The 12,025-nt window shown below is 38.4% G+C and overlaps 1 protein-coding gene across 10 annotated transcripts in view; it reads left to right on the top strand.

Moving 5' to 3' along the window:
- The window catches only part of utrn (utrophin), a 430,508-nt gene that overhangs the window by 274,135 nt on the left and 144,348 nt on the right, over window positions 1-12,025 (top strand). For all 10 annotated transcript variants that reach the window (XM_061929658.2, XM_061929664.2, XM_061929663.2 and 7 more), the window contains 2 exons: window positions 1,577-1,749; window positions 8,518-8,674. In XM_061929658.2, coding sequence (XP_061785642.2) covers window positions 1,577-1,749; window positions 8,518-8,674 — 330 coding nt within the window. The remainder of the gene's footprint in view (window positions 1-1,576; window positions 1,750-8,517; window positions 8,675-12,025) is intronic.

Genomic DNA, 12,025 nt, shown 5'->3' with positions numbered 1-12,025 from the left:
ATTTTGGACATCTGTGTTGGTGAATCTTTTGCAATTTGTTCAATGAACAATGGAGACAGCAAAGAAGAAAGCTGTAGGTGGGAAGCGGTGTATTGCGGCAGGTGTTGTGCCGGATAACGCACCCCCGCCGTAGTATGCACCCCTTGACTGTTGTGCCGGATAACACAGTCGGTGTTTCATTGTTTACATTCCCGGAAGATGACAGTCAAGCTTTACCATTGGCCTGTGGAGAACTGGGACAACAGAGACTCTTACCAGGAGGACTTTGAGTTGAATGCGCAGACACGGTACCGTGAGTACGCATGCAGCTGCGGCTTCCAAACATTTGATCGCTTGCCCGTACGTGCGTGCCGCTATGTGCATGTCACGTACGTAACTTTGGTGACTTTGGGGAAATATGTGCTGTATGAACTTTGGGGAGGTGAACGGTACTTTGGGCTGTGGGATTGAGTGTGTTGTGCAGGTGTTTGAGTTGGATTGGCGGGTTATATGGACGGGAGGGGGGAGGTGTTTGTTATGCGGGATTCATTTGCGGGATATTAAATATAAGCCTGGTTGTGTTGTGGCTAATAGAGTATAAATATGTCTTGTGTTTATTTACTGTTTTAGTCATTCCCAGCTGAATATCAGGTCCCACCCGCCCCTCACAGCATCTTCCCTATCTGAATCGCTCCCACTGCCCTCTAGTCCTTCACTCTCACTTTCCTCATCCACGAATCTTTCATCCTCGCTCAAATTAATGGGGAAATCGTCGCTTTCTCGGTCCGAATCGCTCTCGCTGCTGGTGGCCATGATTGTAAACAATGTGCAGATGTGAGGAGGTCCACAACCTGTGACGTCACGCGCATATCGTCTGCTACTTCCGATACAGGCAAGGCTTTTTTATCAGCGACCAAAAGTTGCGAACTTTATCGTCGATGTTCTCTACTAAATCCTTTCAGCAAAAATATGGCAATATCGCGAAATGATCAAGTATGACACATAGAATGGACCTGCTATCCCCGTTTAAATAAGACAATCGCATTTCAGTAGACCTTTAAGCTGGTAAAACTGTGTCAAATAATAATAAAAAAAAGATTACAAGCTATGTAGCTCATTTTCTTGTACTAATTTTGTCCCATTTGCAAATCCGTGTCTGTGCTGCAGGCAGTGCTATTCACGCAACACATCCATATGGTGCTGGAGTCTTTATTTAGCGTTCGAATGGCTTGAACGCAAAAGGAGTCCCACTAGAGAGCGAGTGAGAGGAAAGTGGAGCAATTTTACACATCCCAAAAATAAAACATTTGACAGGATCCTCGCCGCTGAACCACTGATACAGGCTAATACACAGATGCACACCTCACAAAAACCCTGGAGGTGCGGTTGTGTAATAGACGGGGAGTAGATGCGAACACCCACATCCCAAAAAAGCTCAGTCACTTTTTTAGATAAGATCTAAGGTAGAATTAGTATTGGTGCAGACATTGCTCAGGGAGGTTCACGTCTTTATAGACAGGGAGCATCTAAAGGCCATTCTATAAAAAATACAATTGTACATTTAAGTGACGTCTCTTCTCTGACTGTGTCTGTGCAGGACATCCAGGCTGAGATCGACGCCCACAATGACATCTACAAGAGCGTGGACGGAAACAAGTCCAAGATGGTCAAATCGCTGGGGAGCTCGGAGGAAGCGGTGTTTCTTCAGCACAGGCTGGATGACATGAACCACCGCTGGAGCGACCTCAAGGCCAAGTCGGCCAACATACGGTCAGTGGAAACTACAACATGATTTTTATGTGAAAGACAAAAATCACGACTGTACCTAACTCATCCAATCATGCCTTTATTGGCCTAAAATAGAACATTAAGGGGATATAAAACACAAAATGTTGCCAAAACAATCACTGCTCACAAAGATCTGCAAAAACTGCATTATGAAATGCTGTAAAAATATGGAAGTAGAATTGTCTCACATCAATTTATATATATCAATGATATTAATACATATGCATATATTAATAAATATACAAATGTGATATACAAATAAATAAATAATTTGCATAAATAAACGCCTATTTGTAAATATATTTTTAAGATTTGAAAATATATACAAATAACATTTGTAAATATAAAAATATGACATACAATTAATTCAAGAATTTGTATAAATAAACGTGTATTTGTAAATATATTTTTGAGATTTGAATATAAATATGCTTTATTTTGTATTTGTATTTGTATTGAATTTGCATATGTGGATCGCTTTTTTGCTTTTGTGTCGATGAGACATTCCTCCCACAAACCAGATGCACAAATAAATGTGACCTACACACTCCCCTGAACAACCAGCAGAGGCCACTGCAGCCAGAGCGGTCTCGGTCACAGAGCATTATATGCATTACATGCAAAATGCCCAGAGTTCTCTGCACAAAAACAATCCACGTCTTTACAGAGAGAACGCACAACGGGCCTGAGCTTGCTAACGTTAGCGTTGTATTAGCTAATGCCAGAGGTGTGGACTCGAGTCACATGACTTGGACTCGAGTCAGACTCGAGTCATGAATTTGATGACTTTAGACTCGACTTGACAAAATGTAAAGAGACTTGCAACTCGACTTAGACTTTAACATCAATGACTTGTGACTTCACTTGGACTTGAGCCTTTTGACTTGACATGACTTGACATGACTTGCCACTTTCCCCAAAATCCAAAGCTTAAAAAGTTATTTGGGAGCGCTCCGTATTTTTCATTTTCTTCGTCTGTCTATCAGCGTGTTATTCCTGTCAGCTGGTGTGCTGTCAGTACAACAGCCAATCAAATTAGATTTACGTTGTTTTCATCACACAGCATTCATCCAATCAAATTGCAGGACAACCAATGAACAAGAGTTGTCCAACAACATGCCAGTGAGAAACAATTATGTTAAAGTTGGTTTCGTTCGGGTATAAAAACTACGACTTGGTCAACAAAAAACGAATTGCCGTATGCAAATCACGCAGTTCGAATATTTCAGACGGAGACGCAACAACTTCCAACTTCGTTCGACATTTGAAGTTGCACAAAGAAGGGTAAGTTTTGAATGTAAGATAACGTTTATTGGCTAAGTAACGTGACTTTTATTTGCTGTGTAGTTAAATCAGTGAGGCTGCAAACTCACTGCCAACGTTATAACCATAGACATCTTATAAGTAGACGCAGCATAGAGCGCTACTGCCTACTGGCGCAGACGAGGCGCGTGGCCGCCATCTTGGAGTGGTGATCCGCTCCACTCAGTGCGATTAATTTGGCAGGAGCAATGAACTGTCAGCGCATTTAATTCATCTTACCTCACTGAATACCACTGATTTTCACCCCCTTTTTTGTCATACGTGTAGCTATGATAACAGACACATGTTTTGGCGTGTTTTATTATTCATAGTTTGCTTAACAGTAATATAATATTCTTATACGCTATAAGTGACCAGACGTCCGAGATCAAAACTGGGAATATAATCCCAGAGAAGGGGGAAAAAAACGGTAAGCTATTTTTAAGTTCAATCAATCAATCAATCAATCTTTATTTATATAGCCCTAAATCACAAGTGTCTCAAAGGGCTGCACAAGCCACAACGACATCCTCGGTACAAAGCCCACATACGGGCAAGGAAAAACTCACCCCAGTGAAGAAACAATATGATTAGGTTGTATATACATATGCGTGTATCCTACATAAACAATGTATGAATACATTAGATATCTATATATCTTAGGGACCTATAGACTGTATCTCTGTTGCTTCAGCAGCAGAGAGTTTATTCTGTCTTGACACTTTGTATTGATATTTTCTATTACATTCTTCCCTTAAATGATAATGTTTGCAGTGATTGTTTTATATGTATTATTTTATGTAAGTCGCTTTGGATAAAAGCGTCTGCCAAATACTTAAACATATATAAACACCTGAAAGTCTTCATATCAGCTAAAACCACCAATCTGTTTCACTGGATTCAGAATAAAACCAAATTCTGTTTAACCCAACAATGTTAGTATTTGAATATTGTTACTTGAAGACTGATTCCTGGTTACGATTATATTGTTAAGAAAGTATTGTCTTATACTTTGCCTAAAATGAGAATGCATCATAATCAGTAGTGGCTGGTGAATTTTGTTTTAGGTGGGGCTGAAAGTTTGTAAACCAAACCCCTGTAGGGGCGTCATCCTCCCCCAGAATATTTCTTTGTGATTTTCACATACAAATATTGAAGATCTTTGATCCTTCTCAACTCTGTGGTAATATTATTTTCATAAAATACAACCAATAGTACGTTAATGTTAAATCTCACTTGTGAAAAGTAATCCCCCGATTCCGATTTTCAACAGTCTGCTCATTTGAGCAGGAAAACGCTGAACACCCTCTTTGTTTTCTACCTGTCATCTGTCAGTTTTGGCTGCTCGCCGGCTCCTCATCAGCACTTCAAGATGGCGGCCAAATTGCTCACGTCACAGCTGCGTCTACTTATAAGATGTCTATGGTTATAACGTCATTGCAAACACGGCAATATGTTGCGTCCACTGCAGTTTGCTACCTTATTCATACTTTTTGTCAAGTGATTTTTTTTAAGCAGGGTTTCATGAGGTACCTATACATAACGTTACGTTAGTCAATGTATCACACACAGTAACGTAACGTTAGTCAATGTATCACACACAGTAACATTACGTTAGTCAATGTATCACACACAGTAACATTACGTTAGTCAATGTATCACACACAGTAACGTAACGTTAGTCAATGTATCACACACAGTAACGTAACGTTAGACGGCAGTCAGCAGCACCGCGTATTTTAGCCACCTACAAAAAGACAAACATAGTCAAATAAAGGTCAGTTAAAATGTATACTATATTAAGAATATGTGTACATATTGCATAGGGTCCTGACATCTAAAAAGTACAACTCTGTTCATTGTTATGTTCATATATTTGTTATGTTTTTCATGTGTACGCACACATAAACACACATACAGTATGAGATGAGATCAATGGAATAAGGTAAGAACAGGATAGAAACTGCTGTAGAACTAGTTACAATGCAATATGCCATGGAAATACAATGTTAACACTTTTGTGCAAATAAGTACAGTTGCACTTGTTTTTTTTCAAATGTGTTTATTCTGTAAAGGAATGAGTTACATGTTTAAAATGACTGGTTAATAGTGCTATTTTGAAGTGCAATGTCAGCACTATCTTTTTCCCTGCAATTTCAAATGCACTTGTTTTAATAAATAAATACAGCGTTTTAAAAGCATACACAATCTGTGTAAATATATTAGTCTGTGGTTAAATGACTTGAAAGGACTCGAAACTCAAAATGCAGGACTTGGGACTTGACTTGAGACTTTCCAGTCTTGACTTTGGACTTGACTCGGACTTGTCCTGTCTTGACTCGGGACTTGACTCGAGACTTGAGGGTAAAGACTTGAGACTTACTTGTGACTTGCAAAGCAATGACTTGGTCCCACCTCTGGCTAATGCTAATTCATCCAGTTAATCTGAAAGACCGTGCTAGCTGCCTATTTTATTGTATCAATGCCGTTTAATGACCTTGTCCCGATGTAGATACTGATCTTTATCAGTGCAATGTGTGTTAAATCATCATCATATATCAATCATCATATGACCCTCCCTTGTGTGCCTCTGATTGGCTCGCCAGTGTCTGACCATGTCTATGAGAGACCGCTCTGGCTGCAGTGCCCTCTGCTGGTTGTTCAGGGGCGTTTGTAGGTCACATTTATTTGTGCATCTGGTTTGTGGGAGGAATGTCTCATCGACACAAAAGCAAAAAAGCGATCCACATATGCAAATTCAATACAAATACAAATACAAAATCAAGCATATTTATATTTAAATCTCAAAAATAGATTTACAAATACACATTTATTTATACAAATTCTTGATTTATTTGTATGTCACATTTTTATATTTATACATTTTATTTGTATATATTTTCAAATCTCAAAAATATATTTACAAATGCGCGTTTATTTATACAAATTATTTATTTATTTGTATATCACATTTGTATTTGTATTTGTATATTTATTAATATATGCATATGTATTAATATTGTATTGATATATATAAGTTGATGTGAGACTATTCTACTTCCATATAAAAACATGCCAGACATGGTTTGCCCTCATAAACTGTATAAGTTTAAAATTTTACTAATCGTCAAAGCTCCAGTTTACACCTCTATTCTATCAACCACAACCACCATCGGTCTATAATAGGCCTCAGCAATAACTCCATCAAATCGATTTATTGTTGCTGACGATTTAAAAAAATAAAAAAGTAAATGTTTTCTCCTTTTGCTCCAGCATATTATTTGCCCCTAAGGGCTTCACATAGAGAAACATCATGGCTGCTAACGCGAATGAGAGCAAGAAGTATGTTCCATAGAAAATAATAATGTCATTATTTTGCATGTGCGACATCAGACAAAGACCAAGTGAATGCACGTTGCAAAGTTTCTTTAAAAAGCAGTAGCACTACAAACTTATACCAGCATCTGAAACAGAGGCATCTGGCGGAGTGAGGAAAGTACAACTCTTTACGAGGTGAACAACAAACAAAAACAATATTATAAGAAATGAGTACAATTAAGAGCGATCACTAAAGCGGTCGCCCTGCACAATTATATTGTAAAGCTATGGTTCCCAATGACCATAAATTAGCAGAAAAACCTGAATTTATCCACTTATTAAAACTATAGACCCCTCTCAATGTTTACAGAAGTAAGAGAATATTTAAGTTTGCACTTAAGTAATCTCATTGTTGGAGCTTGTTTGCATGCAATGTGAACCTACATTTCCGTTTACCATAGTATTTTATTCAAATTAGAAGTTTTGCGACCCAGAGAAAGCTCTTTGTTTAGTTTTTTGAAAATGATTTTAGACAAAGTACAATTTATATCTGTTCTAAACGGAACAAATTAGAGAGTAAGATGGAGTGTTCATGCCTCTCTGTAAGTTGTGGCATTGTTTCTCTTCTGTCTTTCTTCTTTCAAACTCCTTTTTTAAAATCCAAGTGAAAGCAAAACCTGTTTTGAATTATCTCTCCCATTTGTATTTATTGGTTTCTTTAAAATGTAAGAAAACATTTTGAGTGAAAAAAATCAGGGCAAGTCTAATGTCACCAGGCCAAAAACATTGGCTGTGGCTGGAGGCAACCTCCTGATATATTTTTTTATTATGCTGCATTTGAAGTATCATTAGTCGTCGGCAGCTCTGCACGCTTTCTAATATGTCGGTCACGCCACTCAGTTGTGGTGTGAATCTCTGAGCCCATTTAAATAGGGCTCATGTGATGCAGTCATTAGACTCGGTTACAAACGCGACCATGGGAAAGTCAAAGGAACTCAGCACAGATCTGAAAAAACGAATCATTGACTTGAACAAGTCAGGAAAGTCACTTGGAGCCATTTAAAAACAGCTTAAGGTCCCAAGAGCAACTGTGCAGACAATTGTTCGTAAGTATAAAGTGCATGGCACAGTTTTGTCACTGCCACGATCAGGAAGAAAACGCAAGCTATCACCTGCTGCTGAGAGAATATTGGTCAGGATGATCAAGAGTCAACTGAGAACCACCAAAAAGCAGGTCTGCAATGAATTGGAAGCTGCTGGAACACAGGTGTCAGTGTCCAAAGTCAAGCGTGTTTTGCATCGCTACCATGCAAGAAGGAAGCCCTTGCTCCAGAATGGCAACTACCTTACGGCCCCCTTGACACTTGTCCGGGTATGTGGGTCTTTCCGAGCCTGCGGGTCGGCCTCTATTGCGGGGAAGGCACCCCTGAGACTTGCCCGGTGCGGCGGTGCCGCCTTGCTCGACCCCGGCCGACCGATCGGAAGCGAGACAAAGACAACCCGTCTGCGCTGGTTGTCCTGCATGGGCGCCCCGTCAGTTCGGTGTTTAGGTGCCCTCTAAATGCGTAAAAAGTTTTTCTATCATGCTGTTGTGAAAAACTTCAATATTGAAACATAGCGCATACATTTTTTTGCGATATTTCCGAGGTTTTTCAAAATATGGGTGTTTCCATTATCATTTGTTTTATTGCGATAACTAGGTTCCGCACATTTCTAAGGGGAATGGAAACACAACTACTGTCAGCATCCCACTTTTGACATCACAGTACCTGGATTTTTTTTTGGTCATGGGAACCCACCGTTTAAGCATCCTACTTCTGACACCATTTGTTAGAGGACTTTAAGGAGGAGTACTTTTTAACATGGCTCGACTGGTTTGAAAAAAACGACCGCAGCGCCATACTGAAGAAGGGAGCTATGAAATTCTGACACCATTTGTCAGCATCCGTTCGATGGAGGACTTTGAGGTGGCGTACCCTTAACTTGGCCCTACTAGTTTAACATAGTAATGTAAAGTACTATCAACTCCTGACACCATTTGTCACCAAAGCTCACTATGCCAATGCTTTGTTTAACGGGTGGTTTCAAACTTGATCCTAACGGTCCGAAATGGATGCTTTATATTGACAGAGCCCACCTAGAAGCGAGTGCCGAGCGCTGGTCTCGTCTGCTGGGCCTCTTGGAGGAGCTTTGGAGGTGGATCTGCATGAAGGACGAGGAGCTGACCAAGCAGATGCCCATTGGTGGAGACGTGCCCACCCTCTTGCAGCAGCAGAATCACTGCACGGTACGTCGCATTGTACAATGTGCAATCATTTCCTCGATTCCTCTGTAAAGTCTTTTATAATGTTTATTACCTCAGCCAAGGTCGTTACGCTTTTATTACCAGCTGTTTGTTGTCTTGCCAACGAAATGACACAGCGCTCTGTTGGTTTATTTATTTCGTATGCGCACAAATCAGCTCAAAAACACTTTCATGGCGATTTACTTGTCAAAATATCACGGTTGGTGTCGAAAACCTGCATGCAAATGTAAATGTTCTTGACTTTTTATTTAAGCGGCCATATTGGGTCGGTGACCAAAAAAAAAGGTAAAAAATTCAGCACACAATTGTGGGTTAGACCAAAGCAAAAGTTGTATTGTGTGCTTGCCTTTATTTTGACTGTAGGTTTTTTATATGTTAGATTTTGTTTGTGGCCCTATTTTGGTCTTGTTGTCTGTCTATCTGTGTTGGCCCTGCAATGAGGTAGCGACTTGTCCAGGGTGTACGCCGCCTTCCGCCCGATTGTAGCTAAGATGGGCTCCAGCGCCCCCCGTGACCCCGAAGGGAATAAGCGGTAGAAAATGGATGGATGGATAGGGCTTGGCAATATGGCAAAACAACGATCACGATAATTCTTTTCATATCATACGATCTCAATATCACAATAAAAATTGTTTTAAAAATGTTTTTTTAATTGAAGCGGATTGTCCCGTGAAGGATAATACAGAGTACTGCATCCCTACTGTTTCCTACTGCAGTGTCTTGTAACAAACATTTTCGCCATGTTTGATGGAGGTAATATGCTAATAGCTGACAACTGTCATTTTGTTCATATATATGTGTTTACTGGAGGCGCAAGGGTACAGGTAACCCACACTACAGTCCGTACCTGGTTTTAGGGCCACGGTTTTGCTTCTTGTATGGTTCGGTTTGTGGGGGTATAGAGAACAACTTTTTATTATTAGTTATTTTGTTTTTTTGCTTGTCATCACAAACATTCTTCAGTAAACAAAGTATAATTGGTGTAGTGAATACTGTTTAAAAATATAAATTAAGTTACTAAACAACATTTTCAAATGGTAAATTATTATATGTATTATTTAATTACTTGTATACATCAGTGCTTCTCACCAGGGTTTTGGCAAACGGCAAGCGGTGACCCATATTGTGGAGTTTTTTAAGCTCAAGTTCTGTATCTAATATTGAATGAAAAAACATTCAAGTGCAGTTTGAGGTACTGTAAAATAATTTCTACCAACACAAAAAAAAAGTTAAGTGATTATGTCAAGAACAATTTTTCTGTCTACAGACTTTTTTTTTTTATACCGGCACTTTTGTGCTTGTTACTCCAACAGCAAGGACAAGATGTTTTTGATTAAATTAGTTGTTGTGTTGATTCTCCCAGACGGGACCAATTCAGTCACATAGACGTTCTCTGAGTGCCTGCAAGTCCGCATTTGGGGCAGGATTAATAGCGCGCTGCAGCAGAAAGTGAAACTAAAGTCACTTTTAAATGTTGTGTTTCAACTTCTATGGTAGTGTTAGTCGTGTTTCTCTTTTTTGTTCTTCTGGCCTGCACATCCAGCTGTGTTAGGGGACGAGGCACGACATGATTGAATGTAAGAAGACTGATATTAGCGACGGTGAAAAGGGATGATTGTGCACACGGACACACTTTCACACAAACACACGCAAACGTGCACAAACACACACACAATCTCAGACACACACAGGATGACGGTTATTAAAGGTGGATTGTTCCGTACAGGATTATACCAAGCATCGTTGCTTCCCTGTTTACTATCGTGGTAACTTTTAACAGATATTTCCGCTATGTTTGATCGAGGTAATATGCTAACTAGAGATGTCCGATAATATCGGCCTGCCGATATTATCGGACATCTCTAGTTAGCATATTACCTCGATCAAACATAGCGGAAATCTGTATACCACTTAATATAAATGCGTCAAAATTTAATATCGGAAATTATCGTTCTCGTTTTTTATTATCGGTATCGTTTTTTTAATTTTTATTTATTTATTGTTTTTTTTTATTAAATCAACATAAAAAACACAAGATACACTTAGTGCACCAACCCAAAAAAACCTCCCTCCCCCATTTACACTCATTCACACTATTTCACACAAAAGGGTTGTTTCTTTCTGTTATTAATATTCTGGTTCCTACATTATATATCAATATATATCAATACAGTCTGCAAGGGATACAGTCCGTAAGCACACATGATTGTGCGTGCTGCTGGTCCACTAATAGTACTAACCTTTAACAGTTAATTTTACTCATTTTCATTAATTACTAGTTTCTATGTAACTGTTTTTATATTGTTTTACTTTATTTTTTATTTAAGAAAATGTTTTTAATTTATTTATCTTATTTTATTAATTTTTTTAAAAAGTACCTTATCTTCACCATACCAGGTTGTCCAAATTAGGCATAATAATGTGTTATTCCACGTCTGCATATATCGGTTGATATCGGTATCGGTAATTAAAGAGTTGGACAATATCAGAATATCGGATATCGGCAAAAAGCCATTATCGGACATCCCTAATGCTAACAGCTGATCACCGTGATTAAACTCAAATTATTCGCGATCAACGATCATGATTATATAATCGCCCAGCCCTACTTGTGTAACACGCTAGAGGTTATAGAGCTGACCGAGTCTAGTGAGCATTGTAATACGCGCTTCGAAATTTGCGGCTTGTAATGGTGAATCTGTATACCTCTTAATGTTAAAAAGTTTTTTATAATGTAACAAACAGTTTTTTTTATGCGCTAGCTATAAAAATATTTCATTTCAAATAATTTTTACTTTGCAGAAATTCATCTGTATACCACTAAATGTTAAAAAATGTTTTTTTATAGCGTAGCAAACAGTTTTTTTATGCGCTAGCTATAAAAATATTTAATTTAAAATAATTCTTACCTTGCAGGAATTCATCTGTATACCACTTAATGTTAAAAAAATGTTTTTATAACATAGCAAACAGCTTTTTCATGCGCTAGCTATAAAAGTATTTTATTTAAAATAATTCTTACTTTGTAGAAGTTCGTCTATTGTACCACGACCAGGCCCGGATTCAAATAAACAGCAATTAATGAGGATTTTGTTTTATACTCTTTGTAACCACAAATAGATTTGGTTATAGAAGCCTGAGTGCGTGCATCAGAAACACAACCAACAGAAATTTAGTTCAAATATGTTTATAATTAGATGTTAATAAATAATGCATTACATTACACTGTATATAATTATTACTATTTTACCAACTATATAAAGATTTGGATTTACTATAAATATTCACATCCAACCAACAAGCCAAAAGAATACATTGACAACTGCAATTCAG

Source organism: Nerophis lumbriciformis, linkage group LG34 (genome assembly GCF_033978685.3).
Source record: "Nerophis lumbriciformis linkage group LG34, RoL_Nlum_v2.1, whole genome shotgun sequence".
In the NCBI taxonomy this organism is placed as follows: Eukaryota; Metazoa; Chordata; class Actinopteri; order Syngnathiformes; family Syngnathidae; genus Nerophis; species Nerophis lumbriciformis.
This window is presented reverse-complemented; position numbering and strand designations above follow the sequence as displayed.